The sequence below is a fragment of the Homalodisca vitripennis genome, chromosome 5, assembly GCF_021130785.1.
Source record: "Homalodisca vitripennis isolate AUS2020 chromosome 5, UT_GWSS_2.1, whole genome shotgun sequence".
NCBI lineage: Eukaryota > Metazoa > Arthropoda > Insecta > Hemiptera > Cicadellidae > Homalodisca > Homalodisca vitripennis.
In genome coordinates, this window is record NC_060211.1 from 130936620 (window position 1) to 130957986 (window position 21367).

Below are 21367 nucleotides of genomic sequence, written 5' to 3' on the forward strand. Positions count from 1 at the left end.
TGTAAAACTTCTTTGTATATTTTCTGTACACGAGTAGACACAAACCAAGTTTATGTGCACTTGCAGAATCACTAAAATAAATAATTAATGCATTATACAGTGAAAAACATCAGTTAATTTTCATGTGACATAAGGTATTCTCTTTGTTTTTGGGGCACTAACGTGGCATATGAAGACACTCAAGTGAGATATCCAGTTCTAAACTATGTTCCAAATTTCAAGGCTCTATGTCTTTGCAAAGTTAATTTAAAATCAATAAAAAAATTGTACTTAATAGACAGACAAGAAAGTTAGTTAATAAAAGTTAAACTACAGTACATTAGATCAATGATCTGTCAATCCCATTTTACATTAGTAATCTCAGTCAACAAAACATAGTAAAATAGCCCTTTATTGTTGGCTAGCTATAAAAATGATATTGCGGGTTGAACTAAAATATTCAAGCTTTGTATGAAACCCAAAAAGTATGAGGGTTATACAGAAAGTAACCACTGTTCATGCATACGGGCAGTATTGGAGGTAGTGTCACCATAATGACATCAGTGGTAAATACACTTCTAACTCTGCTAGGTGGAGCATCTTACATTCATTTGTTGTTTAATTACAACCAAACAAAAGAATGTGGTCCAATTATGTATAAAAGAACACACACACATTTTATATATATATACAGGGTGATTCAAAACTAAACGGCAATCTCTCGGGAGCTTATTCTATAGCTAAAAAAAACAAGTAAAAAAGTTCATATAACCATATGCCCGGAAGACGCTTCGTTAGCGAGTTACGCCTAGCGAAAGATTTCGCCCGGATTTCAGAACCCTTGGTGAAGTCAGGCCGTATAAAAATGGTAAAGGTAGTTACAAAAGATACAAATACGATTGTTTTTTATGTTTTTATATCTGAAAAATTATTAAAATTCGTCCCAGAGCTGTAAATTGCAATACTTTCAGAGATATCTTACGTAAAACACAAGAATTGGTGCAAAGAAATAACACATTTTTGTGTTTAACGTAAGATTACTTCCATAAATGTTAAATAAAGGTCATTTTTTTCTTAAACAGATTTGTAGAACATTTAATTCTGAAAAGATTCATGTGCATTACTTAGGAAAAAAATTAATAATAGGTATTGAAATTTAGCTTTATTTAAAAATAAAACAGACGCACAAAAATGCATATTCTTATCTGCATAAAATATTAACTAATGTTTAGGTTGTGAGTAACAGCTGATCATTTTATTCAAACACTTTTTATCGTCATATTTTCTTTGCAAAGGTTGGCAATATCAGCTGATCAAACAATTAAGTTCATGAAGTAATATTTGAATAACCTTTATGGAGGTTTTTTTGTATTGTGGCGGTGTGAAGATTGTATTTTGTGAGATCCTGTGATTATTTGGAAATATTTTATACAAGTGTATATAAAATATTTTATTAAATATTTATTTTTAAAATATTTCATTAAATATTTTTATAAAAGTGGTATGTAATTATCTTAGTAAATAATGGCAGATAATGTAAATGGTATCTATTCGATTTGAAGAGTATACGGACATGATACTGATTTACGGCAAAGTTTTTAACAAGAATGGTTTAGCTGCAGTTCAGGAATATCGTGATACTTTTCCACATCGAAGAACACCATGATCGCAAAACATTTGAAGCTGTGGAGAGACGACTTAGAGAAACTGGTAGCTTTAAACCGAAAGCGAATAGATACTGGTCGCCAACGTAGCGCAAGGAACTATAATAATGAACAAGCAATAATAAATGCTGTAGAATTATCACCAACCACAAGCACCAGACGATTATCACGTCAGTTAAATATTTGCCAGTCAAGCGTTTATGGCGGACACTTCATGAAGCACCAGTTGTACCCCATTCCATATAACACGTGTTCAAGACTTATTACCGCAAAGATCTTAATAAACGGAAGATGTTCTGCCGCTGGTTAAGAAGAAAATTGTTTACGATATCAGTATTTTCTTCGGCGTATTCTCGTTACTGATGAATCCTGTTTTTACTAGAAATGGAATTGTAAAATTTTCGTAATACCCATACTTGGGCGTACGACAACCCACATGAAACTGCGACGAGGCATTTTCAACATACATTTTCAGTCAATGTATGGCTTGGTTGGTTCTGGGTGATAATTTGATTGGGTCCATTTTTTTCTCCCTAATCGGACTTAATGGAGTAGCGTACTTAAACTTTTTAAGAACAAACCTGCCTACCCTCTTGGAAGATATTCCTGTTCAAAACAGAATAAATGCATGGTTTATGCACGACGGAGCACCTCCACATTTTTCTAATGATTGTGAAAAACTATTTTAAATGATACATACGGTAGACAATGGATTGGTCGAAATGGACCAGTAAAATGGCCACCACGTTCTCCTGACCTCACGCCAGCAGACTTTTTCTTATGGGGTTGGATGAAGTCAATTGTTTATTCAAAAAACGGATTAACACCATAGAGGAGTTACGTAATCGCATTACAGAGGCGGCAGAAACTATCAAGAATGCTCCAAACGTTATGAAACGCGCTAGAAAAGAGTGGATTCGTCGTGCGAAAACGTGCATTGCTAACAACGGAGGACACTTTGAGCAACTATTATAGGTGATTATTACAGTTTTATAAAGGTAAATACATTTTTATGTTAATGTTCAGTCTAGAATAAATGATCAGCTGTTACTCAAAACCTAAACATTAGTTAATATTTTATGCAGATAAGAATATGCATTTTTGTGCGTCTGTTTTATTTTTAAATAAAGCTAAATTTCAATACCTATTATTAATTTTTTTCCTAAGTAATGCACATGAATCTTTTCAGAATTAAATGTTCTACAAATCTGTTTAAGAAAAAAAAATGACCTTTATTTAAAATTTATGGAAGTAATCTTACGTTAAACACAAAAATGTTGTTATTTCTTTGCACCAATTCTTGTGTTTTACGTAAGATATCTCTGAAAGTATTGCATTTACAGCTCTGGGACGAATTTTAATACATTTTTTCAGATATAAAAACATAAAAAACAATCGTATTTGTATCTTTGTAACTACCTTTACCATTTTTTATACGGCCTGACTTCACCAAGGGTTCTGAAATCCGGGCGAAATCTTTCGCTAGGCGTAACTCGCTAACGAAGCGTTTCCGGGCATATGGTTATATGAACTTTTTTACTTGTTTTTAGCTATAGAATAAGCTCCCGAGAGATTGCCGTTTAGTTTTGAATCACCCTGTATATATAAACTATATATAATATACATATGTATATATATATATATATGCACCTTACTCGCTATTTTTAACTTTGTACTGTACCTTGTTCAAGAAACAAATATCTTCATTATATAAATATGTTTGTAGTATCTCCTTCTACTTACACATTTTGGTGGAAGGGTAGGTTAATAATGTTTTAACCACAAAAGAACTGTTCATGTGAGTGTAATATAAAAAACCCCTTCAAGACGGTATTAAAAGTCCATGTCATCTGTATTGAAGATGTAGTAGTAAGGTGTTTAAAAGGGACTTTTGTTATATATGCCTTATTGCCATACTTAATTTTGGATCCATCTCATTTGATAGTCTTATATATATATATATATATATATATATATATATATTACTATTCAATTGTATTTCTATACATTTACTATTTATGTCTGCATTGTACACTACTATAAAAAATAAAAACATTCAACATTTTTTTAATGCTTTCAAATTAAAAAGTCCAACATTTAATGCATTCCGTAATCAATTTGTGTTTAAAATTTGCATTGTAACTCTCCTTGTTTCAGGAATCAGGTTTAGAAAATGGCTTGGAGATTTAAGGCATCCAAGTTCAAAAATGCTGCTCCTATCGTGCCAAAGCCTGAGGCCTGTGTTAGAGACATATCAGTTGGCTCTTACCAGACGTATGGAAACAATATCACAGCATCCGCTGCTTTCATGGCTTTCAATGTTGATCATAATGGTATGTATATATTTATTTTTTAAGTAACTATCTTTACAATTTTTATAATGGTGTGGCACTTGTAATTTAAGTGGCACTTAAATAATTCTAACTCTTTAGTAGTCAGTAATATTATTTTATTTACCATTATGTTCATTAAAGCACAATAAAAAATATTAAAACACAATTTAAATAAATTAATTACAAATTAGTTTTAAAACAGCTTGAAATTTTCTGAAGAAGTCTTAGAACAATTATACATGAATTTATGTATATGTATTTTACACCATTTCAATTCCAATCAATATTTAGGTAAGCTCCGTCACATTATCAAGTTATTTAATCAATAAACTCACCAAATGCACTTGTTTCCCTTCGGTTTCCCAAGCACCAGCAAAGATTTGGTGGAATCAATGTTGGAGCATTCTCGTAGTTCCTTGATGAGTGCTGCAACCTCTTGATATTTGGAATCCTTGCCATCAAATCAGATGATTTGAAGAAACATCACTCCTACATTTACTACTCTTTGTTACTGTACTCTCATTTGTTTCATAAGAAACACATTTTACTTTATATGCACTGTGCAGTTGATTCTGTTTTAAACTTTTTTTTTGACACTTCAGTAATTATTAATCTTTATATTAGTTATATAACTAACTAAAAATGAGGGGGATCAAGTTAAGTAGTTGTGCAACTTAACTGAACTAACAATATGAGTCCACAAATATTAAATGTACACTCATAGTGTGGTACCTAGAATTAAGTACATGATACAAAGAAGTGGACAGTCTACTATTACCAGATAAGAAGAGTCTAGTAAGTTTTACGAGCCTGTTTTGTTGTAGGATCAAGTTTAGCAGTGCTGCCAATTGATGATTGTGGACGGAAGAGCAAGACTATGCCGCTACTCTACGCCCATACTGACACCATTACAGATATGGACTTCTCACCTTTTCATGACGGCATGCTTGCAACAGGATCTCAAGACTGTTTGGTATGTTTTATTGTTGCACTTTTTAGTTAGTCTGTCTCAATCCAGTAATATGGTAATATGACTATAATGGCCATGTGGTAACAATACTCGTAATACTATGTCCATGTTACTAATCACTTTGGAATCAAATGTACAACGGCCGTTTTGAAAATAAATGCTGATCCATTGTAAAACTTTATACTACCAGTATAAATAAGTTTTGTTTTTGTTTATAACATATACATGCCTCTTCAGTTTTCAATTAAGGAACAAATTTTGCAATGTTTTTATTTTTCTTAGAAGTAAGGTTTATTTTGACGTTTTCACTAATTCATCTTCAGATGTAGTTGACTATGATCAAACAGCTTTTTGAACTGTGCATGTTGTCTGGTAATATACTGCTCAAAATCTGATATGTAAACTAGACCATGAATTTCATTATTAGTATAATAGGCAATGAGCAACTCGGTCACAATGGGTTAACCCTCCTACTAGCCATTTATTAGTTGATGTGTTATGTGTTTTACCTTAATACATTAATTCAAATAATTATCCTGGGTGCATCATAATTGCGAGCAACAGTTTTTAGTTAAAATTTGGAACAGACTTTGATCAACTTTTATAATTGGAACATTTATGGGAAAACCAAGGCAATTGGTGGCTTGACTACAATCTGGACAAAGACATGAATTGCCAATTAAGGAAGTCTTAGCTAGACATAACGCATGTTGTATTGTTGCAGGTGAAAGTGTGGCACATTCCAGAGAAGGGATTGGAGGAGAATCTGACCAACCCTGAGTGTACATTCTCCCACAAACAGCGTCGGGTGGAGACGGTGTGCTTCCACCCCACTGCCAATTGTCTGCTTAGCACCACCTCCTACACCACCCTCACCCTCTGGGACATCACTGCCGAGAAGGAGTTGTACAGTGAGTTTACAATCACAACCCACAATATACCCAAGCTTTGTCATTGAACATATGACATTTGTTCTTGACAATGTTTTGTTCTTGCTTTTCATGCCAAATATATTTTTGAATGAGAAAGGATCAAAAGGATTCTCTTCTGCCTGGTTTATATCTGCCAGTAGAACCTAGAGTGGGTACATCAAAAACCGATTTTGCCACTTACACAACCTCAATGTCCAGGTAACAGTGATCACACGGACGTGGTTCAGGCTGTCAGCTGGAAGCGGGACGGACGATTGGTGGCCACATCTTGCAAAGACAAACAGTTGCGAGTGATTGACCCTCGTAGCTCCAAACAGCAAGTGTCACATTCCACCAACAGCCACCAGAGCATTAAGGACTCACGGGTGGTCTGGCTCGGGGATACAAACAGAATACTGACAACTGGCTTCGACTCAGTAAGTCACCTACCCATGACCATTTTGATTGTAGAATGATGAGTTTTTCCATTGCGAATACAGTATAACTTAAAAGTGTTTTAATCGTAAATAATGTTTCAGGCACGCCAAAGAGAAGTCTGCATAAGAGATTTGAGGAAATTCAGCGATCCTGAAAAGACATTAGTTTTAGACAGTTCAACTGGGTGAGTTTAAAAAATTTGATTTACCTATTTATAATCTTCCTGTTGATAATAGTAACCTTCTAGGATGATGAGCTAGTTGTTGGGTTTACATAGCAAGTTTGTCTGTGAAGTAATGGGATTGGATGACACTTTGCTCTCTAAGCTAGACCCAGTTGACTCACATGTGTATTGACCGAACCATGATTCATTTCTTCATCTTAAGCCATGGACGTTAGATGGGTACTACACCGAAAGGACACAAGTTGTAACACCTCATGTTTTGATTGGCTGAAGGTATTCACTCTTAAAGGCCGCCACCATACACGTACCAACAAGCTGGACAGTTCTGCCTGAACAGTCTGCCGGAGACGCGGATGGAGCGTGTATGTGCTCCGACTGTCCTGTCAGTTTGGACTGTTCAGGCGGCCGGTGATCGAACAAAAATCTATTCGGCCATCCGGCCGGCCGGAAGAAGATTCAGGCGAGCTGGTGCGTGTGTGGGGATTTCCGTCAACCTGACTGCGACTCAGCATAGTTTACAGTTTTTGTGGGTTGTTCAGACATTGTCTCGTGGAATTTATTAGTGTTTATGAAAGTGAACCGTGTTTATGGAAAATAAAATCATCGGTGTATCATGATAGGACGAAGAGAGAAGTGGCTTACGTAAGGCTTGTTGTAGTGTGGAATCATAGATTTCAACTGTACAAAATCTCTGTTTATAAAAAAATTAACAATTTGAGGAGCAGCTACAGAAAAGAACTAAAGAAGGTGAGGGATTCTTCGAAGTCTGGTTCTTCTCGAAACGAGATATAGTATGTACCAAGACAGCCACTGTTTACACCATAACTCGCCTTTTTTTTTTGCCATTTCCTGTTACCATTTAGGACTACCAATAAAGCCAAAATGGCATTCGCATCTTCATCACTTGACATTTCAATTACATAACACGCATTGCAAGTAATTCACTACACATAAAAATACCGCTTGCCGGACTGGATTCAACTGAACGTGTGTGGTGTGATCAGTCCAACAGTCCGCCAGTCTCTGTCAGGCTGTCCAGGCAAGACCCTCCGGCTTGCCGGTACCTGTATGGCGACCTTAAGAATTGGCTGTAGTAAAATGATCTTGAGGTATTCCCCATAAGAATTATGTTAAACCTCTGCAGTTTTACACCCTTATTTTTAGTCATTTGGTTATGGGAGGTATCTCATTTTAAAGACATAATTGATGAGCATCCAAATGCTTTTTAGTATTTTTCAATATTATTATGGGTTATAACAAAAATCAAACTTTGTTGTTCTTAATCGTTCAAATATTCAAAAAGTATACATTTTACAAAAAATATATAAAAAGCATTTGGATTCATATTAATTATAGCCTATCTTTAAATAAGAGACATCTTACATTACACTTCTAAAAACATAAAAATCTGTATCAGTTCACAGTGTCATCATATATTAGTCATCAACTATTGGAATAATATTGAAACTTACTGTAAAAATAAACAAACCAGGCTATATGTTAGCAAAATATAATATATTGTGTATAATTAATACCACCCTATAATACATACCCTAAAGAAATAAACAATAACACTTTCTGCAGGATCCTGATTCCTCTATATGACCCAGACACTTGTATGCTGTTTTTGGCTGGAAAAGGAGATACAACGATTTCTTATCTGGAAGTCATTGACAGGTATTTTGTTCAAATCATTACTTTATATTTGCTTTTAATGTAAGTAATTGTAGAGGCTTAACACATTCAAGCCCAGCCCTATTTTGGAGTATAACATCTGAAATCCCAAACTTAGTTTTTTGGCCTGATTATTTAGCATTATAATCATGGAATATAGTCACTTGTATGGAAAAAAAAGATTAATGTAAAAATAGTACACTGACACCATGGTGTCATCAGTACTAGCGGTGTGGACACGTGACACACTTACCAAATATTTGTGTTGAAACTCTTGATATAGTACATACAGGTGTGTGTGTGTGTGTTTGTGTGTATATATATATTTATTAATATCATCGCCAAATAACAATTTTTTATATGAAATGTTACTTTTTACATAAAAAGTACTGTAACACCACTGTAGTGACATCGCCACTAATGGTATTGATTGTAATCTTAAACTCACTTGTCTCCCAAATAATAATAGTGCATGTGAGAAAATAGCATGACTCCGAGTTAGCTAATAGTAATAGAAACATGAGGCTGGTGGGATTCGAGTCAACTAATCAGAACAGCTGACTATAAATCAGCTGGAATTTGTAAAGTCACAAGTCAAGCTCAACATAAAGACTAAAAATAATCAACACTTTGAAGACTGATTTCCAGAAACCAAGACCGAATTGGTATTCAACACCTAAAAAAACTTAATATAGCAATAATATGATTTATTACTAAATAGCGAAACATTCTACAGCTTAAAAATACCCCTGTACTTGACACCACCGTGGCGTTGTCAGTATTACTGGTGTAACAAGTGCATATTGTCAACACGTCTCCGGGATTGAATGTGTTAAACACTAATCTAACATTTGGTAAAACAGTTGTATGGATTGAATTAAAAAACAGGTTCCTCTGATATATCCTGCCTTCCTCGTTTATCACATTAAAAAATGTATAACTTAAAACAGGTATTACTTAAGCATTTTAATTGTAGTGAAAAACAAGCACTTACCTGTGGCTTCACATGCATTTTCCTGCCAAATGAAAAACTAAACAGATATCAGACTTAACAAATTAGATAACCAATAATAATAATAAATAAATATATGGGTAGAGTTAAAAATCATAACTTCCGACTGTACCTTTCTCTTTAATAGACCTACATCTTTACCATTTTCCAGATGTGTGGACAAGTTTTACTCACTATACTCACTCGCTATACTCAAAAACATAAAGAGACAAGAAATTTTCAAAATATTCGTATTTGCTAATAATATTTACAGTTAGTTTTAATTCCCTAAAAGGAAATGTATGCATACCTATGTCTAAGCCCTCAGTGTTAGTTTTGAAGGTATGAATAAGCTTTAAACCTGATAAAAGTACACTAATATATTATTGTTTCCAAACCCTGTTAGCTATTTCATCCTATTTCCTTGATTTAAATTGGGAATTATTCATATTTAGGTACCTAATTAATATAGTATTCCTCATCTGTGAAAAAACAGAGATGTCCTTCGACGATTTGTCATAAAAAATTGTGTTTAATGTCCATCTGGTTTGATGCTTTTGGATTCCATTTGCTACAGTCATGGAATTATAAGTACTATAAATTCACTTATAACTTGTAATCTTTTGCTGTTGTGACAAAAAATATTACTTTAATTTAGTTTTCCTATCTGAAAAATACATTCTTCGCCATTTATTAGCTTCTACTGAAATTTTAAGAATTTATTATACCAACAAGTATCATGTAATGGTTCTCTGTATAGCCCTAGAGTATAGCCCGCATGGGACGATCCACTGAACCACAGGATATATGACTAGATTTGAACAAAGTATATTATATAAGTCCTGTTAATTGTGATGTTACAGAGACCCGTACTTAGTAGAGGGCATCAGACATTCCGGAGAGCAGACCAAGGGAGCGTGCCTGGTGCCCAAGCGAGCACTCAATGTGATGCAAGCTGAGGTCAACCGGGTGTTGCAGCTGACCTCGTCCTCGGTCATCCCCATTATGTACCAGGTTCCGAGGAAGGTGAGATTTTATATGGAGATTTTGTTCAGTGTTGACAATAAACTTTGCACTGTTATTTCTTGTGCATATATATAGTGCAAACAGTAGATTCTATTAGCAGCAATCTATATATTTTTCCACATTTCGTAGGCTAGCTCTGTGAACCCTCCGGTACAGGCTCATGGACGCCTGGGGGTCCACGAACCATACTTTGAGAAACTCTGGTGTAAATAATTGATTCTACTCCATAATTGAGTTTAGAGCCTCGTGTCCAATAGTGCATCTTTACAATAATCTCTAAAGAACAATGTTGTAATGATGTAACAAACACTCATTTAAAATAAGATTTATATGGGCCCTGAATAAACAAGGAAATAGTAAAAATTGGTTTTTTTAAGTACTTCTTCAGATTTTTTCAAATGAGTATTATTTCACATTAATTTTTTTCCTCAAATATTAACTTTTTGTACAGTAATTTCGGGGGATGTGTTAATTATCAGTACAATATTATGATTATTATAATTTACCTATAATTTTATATACATGGATGTTTCAAAAAGGTAATATTTTGTCCAAACTACTGATTGCTGCACCTCAGCTCGGCTATTGAATAAATGAATACAGAGTCTAGTTTATATTAATAGCCGCTAGGTGTCAGGAATCTTCTATTTTGCTTGGTAACCATCTCATATGTTTAAAATAGTTACTCCATAGCAGAAATCATTTTGTGTTCTTGAGTTTGCGATTGTATCGACAGTTTGTGGATACAGGATGTGTATGTAAAAGACAGAGTCCTGGGCGCCCTCGTGTTCCTGAAGAAAATGTTGCAAGATTCAAACTGCTTTCCAACGTAGTCCTACATTATCAGCTCATCGTACCAGTCGGTAGTTATAACTGCCTACAACAAAAATTTGGCTTGCTTTGAGACGGTTGGTTATGAAGCCGTACAAGGTAAAGCTATTACAAGTTCTGCGTCCTGATGACAAACACAAACGTGTGACATTTTGTAATTGTAACAACGCATCGTGTTCAGTGATGAAGCGACTTTCCATGTTAGTGGTCAGGTAAACAAACACAATGTTTGAATTTGGAGCCTACAGAGCCCACTTGCAGCCATTGAACATGTATGAGATTCATTTAGTCATTGTGTTTTGTGGGATATCCTGATCATTTGTTTACAGCCCATTCTTCCTTGATGGGAACATGGTTAACGGTCAACAGTATTTTGGTATGTTACAAAACTGGTTGATTCTGAGGTTGCACAAAAACAACTTCATTTTTCAACAAGATGGGGCACTCCCTCACTGCAGTCTCCAAGTGCGTGAATGTTTGAATGAAACTCTATCAAACCGTTGGATTGGTCGTCATAGATCTGGTGACTTAGCATGTTGGAGCACCGGGGGCTTCATGGTTACCAGATTTGACGCCTTGTGACTTCTTCCTGTGTCGTTTCGTTAAAGAAAACGTTTATGTAACACCATTCCCACAGAATCTTGAAGAGTTGATGAACTGGATTTGTATTGTGATAACATCAATGACGAAGAACATGCTTGCCTGAGTATGGGAGGAATTTGAGTATCGATGTGATATTGTTCATGATGCTAATGGAGGACATATTGAACATCCTGTAATGTGAACTTGAGAGGTTCCTAAATATGTGTGTAACATTTCATATTCGTATATCTTAAAGTTTAATAAATATATGCATTTGAAATACGTATATTCTTTTTTATACACCATGTATATAGTAAAATGACCAATGAATGATTGACATAAGATAAATGAAATTGTTTTTGCATGTTTTTAAAATTACGTCCTTCACCCCAAAGTAGGTGAGTGGGGGGTAACCTAAAATTTTAAATGGATTGAACAGGTAGTAAAACCTCAAATTAAAAATCTGTTTGTTTTGAAAGCTGAACCAATCCAACTAGGGAGCTGATTTAGGCTAGTCCTTAGTTGTGGAAATATTTAAACAAATACACCTCCAAATAACAATAATCATGATATATCAGAAACTCTCTCTTGTTTGACAGTCGTATCGAGACTTTCACAGTGATCTATTCCCTGAGACAGCAGCGGCGGAGTCTCAAGTGTCTCCGGCAAGTTGGCTCCAGGGAGTCGACACTCAGTTGGCCAGGATATCCCTGGACCCCATGGAGAAACAGCTCATTCAGGTCTGTATTTATTAGAATGAGAGTAGATTATTAATATATCATTTGGGGATATGCCCTAAATCAATTAATATATGGGATTTATTTATAGTTATTGAATGATTTTTAACTTTTAAGTGAAGAATAATAAACATTTGCAACATGTACATAATCAATGCAAAGTGTAAATTCTATGCTATGCGATAAAATTATTAGTTTTGCAAAAAATCTTTTTTCTAAACAGTACCAGTGTGGATGTAAACAATTGTTTTACTAACTTTAATTATTCTTATAATTTAACATTATTATTCTTTTTAACTGAATTTTGCATTTAGCTAATTACAACCCTTTCCACTCTACTTCTGGGGGTGCCTTGCACACAAGCTTGAACCTCAGGTCTGACCCGGGTGCGCAGTTACAATGTATTGCGATTGAATTTGGACAGATTTAGTTCCATCATTGGCCATCAGTCTTATTGCTTGACATGTGCTGCTACCTCTATGTTTTTCAGAACCATTTGAACAGGCTTTCATTGCTTAATAATCTAAAATCTGCTATCGACACAGCTGGCTTCTTGCAAGTTTCGTCTTCCTTTGCCATACATAAATTATTTGTTATAAGAATTGTTTTATTGCTTTTTAAAATGTTACTGTTTGTCAACCTCTATTTCAGTTCTTTTATTAATTTTTCCTTGCTTAAAATGGAAGAAGACGACAGTAGTCCTAATCAAAATAATGTAAACAATGATGAAACTTTGCTTCTGAATTTGAGTGATTCAAATATTTCCAGTTTGTTTAATGAAGATATTTTATTTGACTATTTTGATCAAACTAGATTGTGATGAAAATATTATCGATAGTGACAGTATTGTTGATCAAAATTATGTAAACGTTAAGACATTTGAAGACAGTCCATGGAGATATAATGTAAGTAATAGACTACTTACAATGTCAGCATTAAGGTTGACCAATCAAGTATGGGAGATAGGCCTTCTGAAATTTTGGCTTAACATTTATTGTAGCATTTTATATTGTAGTCAGAATCATAGACATCTCAAAACAAAACATTTTTAGACCTTATGTCAGTTTAAAATAAGCAAAAATTTGTGTTATCGTGTTTAGTGTTAATACTATAGATATCTGAGAAGCAAACAAAAATCACCATCCTTCTAGAAATGGAGGAATTTTTGTTTAGAATAAGAATGTGAACCACACAAATTAGCCTCAAAATAAAGATGCGTAGATGGTAAAAACAGGCCCCAGATAATTCAAGTGGAGAGTGTTAAATACAATTTTTGATTACTGTTATATAAAACATGTTGGGCTTGTATATAAAGCAATATTTTATATTTACATATACAAAATTATTGTATTAGTCAATTTGCTACTTTTTTTTAGATATGTAGAAATAACATGTACATCTAATATTTTTACACAATATTTCATATCTTCTTATTCAGTGATAAATGCTGAACCTTTTGGCTATTTGCTAATTCCCAAAAAGATTTTGGTACAAAACCAGGAAACTCAATATTTGTACTGTAGTGTTAAAATTGATGGGTAAACCGTAGTTTCTGCAGAATTTTTTTTTTATTAGTGCTAATATTTTGTAAGTACAGTACTCAACACTGTCGTACTTTGGCTAAGAACTGTATATAATAAGACGTGTACCTTTGCATATTTCATAAAAGATAAAAACCCCCTTGCAAATAGGGCTAAATTTGGCCAGTACAAAAGTTACTGTATGGGTAGATGGAGTATTAAAAACCTTTATAAGACAAGAACACTGTTGTGATAAAATTAAAGTATGAACAGCCCTGACAAAAATATTAGTTTCTTTCAATTTTTCTCTGTTTCATAGTTAACATTTCAGATTTTTATATAATTTTTAATGTATGATTTTGTATTTCCATCATCTTTGTAAACATATAACTGAAATAATATATCTTGCTTCTTTAAAATTGTTACATTTTTTTTTAATTTACCAAGAAAAATTTATTTGTTGCTCTATGTGGTAAAACTTAAAGTTAATGACATGGTAACTCATAAATAAAAAAGTAGTATTAAACACAAATATTAATAGCACCATTGTGCATTGTAGGTATTATTTTGTTACACAACCAAACAAACATTATCTTTGCTATTGTGGGCTTGCTTGAAAAATAGGATAAAATTTAGTAAAGGTAATATAGCGAATCAATCAAGTCCTTTTTGAAGTCCTAATAGCTTCAATTATGACAAGTTGTTTATTAACTCTTTTAAAACATGAATTTGTCATGTGCAGTTGCTTTCAGTATTATTGTATCCATTCTGTGGATACAAATATTCAAATGGGTAGTACTTTACCTTTAACCAATTTAAGGATTTAATCACTGCAGTTGGATATATGAATAAAGAGTAGTGAGGTTATTTTAGTGTTCTTATAAGTATGAAATTAAACAAGAACTGTTATTGAGTACTTTAAAATTAACAATAGGTACACAAAGGACCGTTGTCTGCTGTGCGTCAGCAGCTGCAAGAGAAAAGCCAAAAGAGCCAACCAATCAAAGCCGTGGAATCACCTCCGAAATCGTATCGAAACAACATTGCAGCAGCTAGAAACATGTTTGAGAAAGACAACAATGAAACAAACGAACAGAAGAACAAACAAGTTGAGATCATCAAGAAAGTGGAGGAACCACAGATCGAGAATGAGGACTCTGAGAAAATTATCCAGAATGGAAACAAGGGCGAAAATATAACACCTCCTAAACCTCTACCGAGAAGGACCAATTCCTTGTCGGAAAGTGAGGAGCCTCAAGCACCTGTCCAGAAACCGGTGGCAAGACCGAGAACTAATTCTGTGATCACGACAACAGCTCCCCTGACAACCCCTCCAGTAGCAGCTCCCGTGACGACATCACCTGCTACCACCAACTCCCCCTCAATAAATGTGCCTACAGCGTACAAGGTGACCGGATCTGATAGCTTGCACTTGTGTGTTGTCTTGACCCACAGCAGTATTTTGTTTGCGTTTGTACACAGCTGTAATTTGATTTTGTTACTGTGTTTGGCTGTTATATTTTTCTTTACTTGTCAGTAATTTTGTTTCGTAATATTAGCTTTTCATGGAATAGTGTTTGCAATTTTAAATAAATACAATGATTGCTTTTGTATTTGCCTATTTTTGTTTAAATATGCACATATTAAAACACATTTGATATTGTTTTGTTTGTGTTGATTTTGCTTTGTACTGTTTTACTTTTTATTCAAGTAGTGTTAGCACGTTTGTGTTAAAATTTATAAGGTACAGTGGTTTAAGTTGATGTCCATCGTTAATATGTATTTGCCATTTTTCTGACTGTAATTAAGTCTTATTTATGTTTGAAAAAGTAACTATCTTCTATGTTTCTCATGGCTGCAAACGTATATGAAGAATTTGATGTCAATACAGCAGACCTTCGATTATCCGGCCTAATGTGGCAGATGGCTAGCAGGATGATATGTCCAAATAAACAGAAAATTAAATATCCCACACTCCACCCTGAGTTTTTACATGTAATTATTTTAATAGAAAGATTTCGTCACTGCCACCTACAAAGTACAAAGCAGTAATGCCAAACAACTATCTAGCAAATTGCCATATTAACATTTGAAAATGTTTGAGTGGTGGTAAATTAAGTATGTTGTACTTAACAAAAATAGCTCATAACATATAGGACATAGGTGTAAAGTAAAATACATACAATGCGGTTGTGTGGTTCATGCTTACACATAATTTCAAATCATCATTAAAATAAACCAGCCTAATCAGTTACATCATTTATCATTTGCTTGTTGTATCCTAACTTGTAAAATGTTGAAATTGCTTTGTGACAATCTGGAGGTTTGGATAACCGGGGATCTATTATACTTAAATTACATGTTGAATATTAATCTATTATGATTAACAACACTTTGTGCTAACAACACTTTGTGCATCTGCATATGTTGTTTCAAAATGCATATTTTTAATTTGAAACCAAAAAAACAGAGTGAAATTACAATATTATCAATGTTTCTCAATTGATTTAATCATTATGGTTTTCCAATATGACCACAATTGACAACTTTTGTTTGTTTTTATAAACTGTATACAGCCAAGGCTGGGTCCGAAGCCGTTTACACCACCCAAACTGAGCTTGGACAACACAAGCAGTGCTAGCGAGTTGGACAGAGTGTTCTCAGTTCCTGCGGCCCCGTCCAGCCCTGCTGTCAACGGTGCTAGCCACAGCCCCGCAGTGTCCGAGCCTAGCCCAGGCCCTGCCTCACTACCTCAGGTCTCTACTGTGATTTTGAATTACCTATTGCCAGGTTTTAATACAAAGCTTATTGCTTAAGAAGTTAATCTGGAACTGTTAACTACATTACTTCAGGCTACGCTTGAAGGATTATTTGTTAGTGTGTCAAAATTCGCAAAGGCCATGCCTAAATTTAGATTTGAACCCGGGGATGACAGCTGAGATACTAACCACTCACAGAGATAACTGATTAATAATTGATTTTTCAACATGCTACAAATAATTTTGTAAAAACTATGTACAGTATTTATAACATAATTTATAATGCACTTACCACATGTAATAAACCAGTGCTTATAAATTTATATTTACTTTTAATATTTATTTTTAGGTCATTTATTTTTTATTAATAGTAAATAAGTTTAAGTATCTTTTTTTGCCAAACAACTATGGCATTGACATGATAAATGAAACAAGTAGTCAAGAACCTAAAGGTAGGTTTTATTAGTCAAATGAAATCAAATCATGTATTTGAAATCTACAATGTACATTGCATAACAAACTTCATTTATTAAATCTAAAACTTTTACATTCATCCCTCATCAAGGCCACATTCAAACTTATAGCATTAAAATATTCACATCCGATTCATTTTCTGCTAATTACACCCACTTCCAGCTCTAGAGTCAGTTTCTTCAATGCGTGTTCTCCCAGTCAAATGCCACAAACTCTGCAGTACTGTAAAAAGCATTTGACACCAGGCAGAGTTTGCAGTGAGTGTTTCACACCTTGGGCACTGGGCATTTGTAATTGAATTTTGCAAAAATCTGTTTATAAAATGATCACCTGCCGGTAACGGCAAACATTCTTAAACCACCGTTCTGTGCATCCCCATTGGGTCATTAGTCCTCTAATTGACTGAGACAAATATATTTTCTGCGTTGTACACTTGATAGAAGTTGCAAAGTTTTAATACTAAAGACATCTGTTTTTTATATTTTATACACATGTTTTCTGTTTACATGAACTGATTATGCCTTAACCAGCTTAAGCGCTTTTGATATTAAGTTATATTGTGGAAGAAGTAAAAATATCTTTTGTATTAATACAAATATAGCTGAGAAGTTAATGAGTTGTTATTGCATTCCATAATGGTATCATACTGCATATTTTGTCTACATTTTTCAGTGCCAATATATCAAGTCAACACAGACTCAAACACAAAATCAAGAATTGATTGTAAACTTTTAGAGTCGGAATTAAGATTAGAACATTTTAAAATTAGACCATTCATGTGAAATGCTTGTGATATAAAAACTTTGTCTTATAAAGAATGTTTTACATGTGCTATGTAATTTGTTGTAAAATGTTTACTGTAATTGAAATAATCTAATGTTATAAAACTTTAATCTAAATTCATAAAACTATTGTTGTCAGCTAAGAAATAAGGGACAAAATTAATGCTGTGTATCTACGACATTATTAGTTTTTGCATGATACTAAAGCAGATTATTTGAGAAAATTACAAATTGAATAATGAGTTTTATTGATGTTTATCATGTATTATTTGACTTTTTAGTGGTATACTTTCTCTTTTCACATCTAATTTTATTTGTATAAAACATGTTTAACGGTTGCTTTTCATAGTTAAATAACTAATCTGTACTGTAACAGCAGGAGGAGCTAGCCAATGGGGAGGAAGAGGTGATGGATGGTGGAGGGGGAGGGGATGTAACTCCTAGCACTGCCGAGAGAGTGCGGCTCTGGTCAGAGGTAAGTTTTACATTTTTAGATTTATTATCATCCACTTTCATACATACATCATCCTCACGGGTGTGATAACAATGTCACTGTCTAACTGTGAAGGTGGAGCGGCGAGGTGACAGTAAGCCTGGCGCAGGAGAGGGAGACTTAGCAGGAGTGGGGGAGGATGAGCCAGAGAACCTAGAGAGAGGAGGAACACGGGGCAGTATAGCTGAGCGACGGAGGTTGTATGAGAACAGATCCATGTCAGTCCAGGAACCTGTCAGTCCTTCTCCCACACCACTGCGCAGACGAGATTCACTCAAGGTAACATTATGCATAAATTAATCTGGAATGGTAAAATGTACTTATTTGTTAAAAACCCTTTCATACAAGTTTTTGTGCCTATCTACTACCTATCTATGAAGGTAGTATACTACACTAAGTCACGTATCAGGCTCCACTGAGGTTACATGCAAAATTTAAAGTCTATAGCTCATTCCATTCGGTTACATGAATTATTACTGTATATCACATGTTAAAATTTCATTTGATTGTACTTAGTTTGTTTATAAATTTATTTATTGTGCGGTTTTCTCAAGTAATCATGGATATCCATAAGACCATTGTAAACATAAAATTTACAATGATATCCAAATCAGCTAACGCTCAGCCCAAATCCCATGGAGTGACATGACAAACAATTTATTTTGTATCATAGGCTACAAATGGGTGAATTTAGGACCATAAGGCTCTGTCTTACAAGTGACCCTAAACACAAGCACCGCAATCTAACTCAGTGTTGCTTATATATAAATGAAGCTTCGTCTACACTGTCAGGTATATTGGTCTGTTTTCGAGATATCTTGTTGATACACAGACAGAAATTAAATTTTCCCAGCACCTCGAGTGATAATTTTTACTGTGGAAGTTGGCTAGCCCACAGCCAGTGTTATAACAAATCAACTATCTGGTCAATGTAATTTGCCATTTTTAGCATACTAATATAATTCAAGAATACTTAACTTTAAACTAATAGGAACACTTAGGCAGAATAATTGTTCTTGTTTTGAAAAACAACAGACTTCTCATAATTACACTAGGACTACAACATTGAAACCTATCTTTGAAACTTTATTCTACTATTTTGTGTTTATTTTTCAGTAAAATTACATTTTGATTTATATTATAATCTGTAATGACGTATTACAGTGATATTTTAACACATGAACCATTTGACAATAAACAGGCAGAAATTGAAATATGGAAATTATCAGCTGATGTAAATAATCTGCTTAAGTTTAGTAACAGAAAAGTGAGTAGAGAAGTGTAGTAGTTTTAATTATTGTATTATTCTTTGTTTAGTATACATTCTACGCTTTTTATGTGTAGTGACTACTTAGAAATTCATTTTATTGGTCATAACGGATTTAAATTACACCACTGTTATTTAAAATAGTGGTTTGTTCATTAGAGCTTAATTTATGCAAATATATATTTACTGGTTATAAAGTTTTAACATATAAAAATGTTATGTTTAAATTTTAAGCAAACCAATATAACAAAATAATTAATATCATAAAAGTTAGCCTAAGACAACAATAGATTAGTACCACGTGTTATTATTTGTTAAAAAATAATTGAGAAAATGAAATTGATTGCATTTATTCAGCTTAGTTTGGTAAATTTACCTATATTTATTTTTATTGAAACTTGAAGTTTACAACAAATACCATCAGAGGGTTTGCATATTTGGTTGTGTATCTAATTTGTTTTAACAATCACAGACTAATGTATTTTTGTATCTGTAGCAATCCAAGTCCGGCCCAATAAAGGAAGAAGATGGAAATACCAATAAGAGAAACTCATCGATACAGCCCAGTAAGCCTGACTCTGTTCCAACCACACCAGCTCCTAAACGTACTTCTACTGTTTTTGGTAAGTTTAACCACAGAAAGTATAAGACAAGTTAAATGAGTATTTAATTGATATGGTTTCATAAAGATTATTCAGGGACCTTTTAACATTTGTTTTAATCCTACAAAGGCACTCTGGCACTGACTGTATTCAAAATGTTAAATAATATTATTTGTTTAACATTATTTAATATTTTAAGTTTTGAAGCAAGTATCATTTAACTAAATTTTCATTATTTTTAATCTTGTATAGGAAGTTAGTTTTTGTTAATTTGTTCAGTGTTGATATAAGATCGATTTACTTGTGCTAAAGATGATATCATGTGTGATGTGGACAAAACATTTGTTTTGTCACTCCTTGTAAGTGATCATAGAAAAAGCTGGATCAAAAATAATAATATTTTAAATCTACAAAGTAGACTAGTGTGGAAAATAAATTGCTCTCCAACAAGAATCAAATAAGAATTTGTTTTTTTTTGTTTGATTCCAAATAATGTAAACATGAGCCTTTGAAAGAAAGTATATGAATTTGTTTTTTTGTTTGATTCCAAATAATGTAAACATGAGCCGTTTGAAAGAAAGTAGCATCTTTCAGCCAGAGATCCGTTTAATTTTCATCTGTGTCCAACTTGGAATAGAAAAATACTCTACTGGTAAGCTAACTGTAGCTTCTCAATCAGCCAAGTTGCTTATAGCATTTAAGAACGGTCAAACATTCTCACAGGACAGTACATGGCATCACCACTCTGGAAATACTTACCACATGGTAATACTTTGGAAATCCCCTTGTTGAAGGTCTTTGTGTTGTACTCCATAAATCTCTTCTTTCATGAAGCAGGGAACAACTAAGTGGGCAGTTATATAATCACCAGTTATGGCCACTTCTGGAATGATTTGAACAGGCTTTTTAAACGAGATCCTGTACATCTAAACATAACAAACAGCTGGGCGTATCTATCAGCTGTGAGGCAAAGTTATATAGAGCTATGTACTAGATACTAGGTAGAGTGGCTCTGGACTTAGTTATGGTACAGAGATTGGTCTCTGATGTTAAACCTTCTCACAAAGAACCTTATATTAAGAGTAGATGGCCAACTTCTTCCTTTCTAATTGAAATTTTAAGTGATTTGCATATAACTTGGTTTGGGAGA

At 33.8% G+C, this 21367-nt stretch overlaps 1 protein-coding gene across 1 annotated transcript in view; it reads left to right on the forward strand.

Annotated features, from left to right (window-relative positions):
- The window catches only part of LOC124363623 (coronin-7-like), a 47344-nt gene that overhangs the window by 9808 nt on the left and 16169 nt on the right, over nucleotides 1-21367 (forward strand). The window contains exons 2-14 of the mRNA XM_046818882.1: nucleotides 3801-3976; nucleotides 4801-4949; nucleotides 5671-5857; nucleotides 6077-6294; nucleotides 6397-6479; nucleotides 8064-8156; nucleotides 10008-10170; nucleotides 12183-12323; nucleotides 14775-15248; nucleotides 16417-16596; nucleotides 18232-18330; nucleotides 18424-18627; nucleotides 20112-20238. Coding sequence (XP_046674838.1) covers nucleotides 3817-3976; nucleotides 4801-4949; nucleotides 5671-5857; nucleotides 6077-6294; nucleotides 6397-6479; nucleotides 8064-8156; nucleotides 10008-10170; nucleotides 12183-12323; nucleotides 14775-15248; nucleotides 16417-16596; nucleotides 18232-18330; nucleotides 18424-18627; nucleotides 20112-20238 — 2278 coding nt within the window. The 5' untranslated portion in view covers nucleotides 3801-3816. The remainder of the gene's footprint in view (nucleotides 1-3800; nucleotides 3977-4800; nucleotides 4950-5670; nucleotides 5858-6076; nucleotides 6295-6396; nucleotides 6480-8063; nucleotides 8157-10007; nucleotides 10171-12182; nucleotides 12324-14774; nucleotides 15249-16416; nucleotides 16597-18231; nucleotides 18331-18423; nucleotides 18628-20111; nucleotides 20239-21367) is intronic.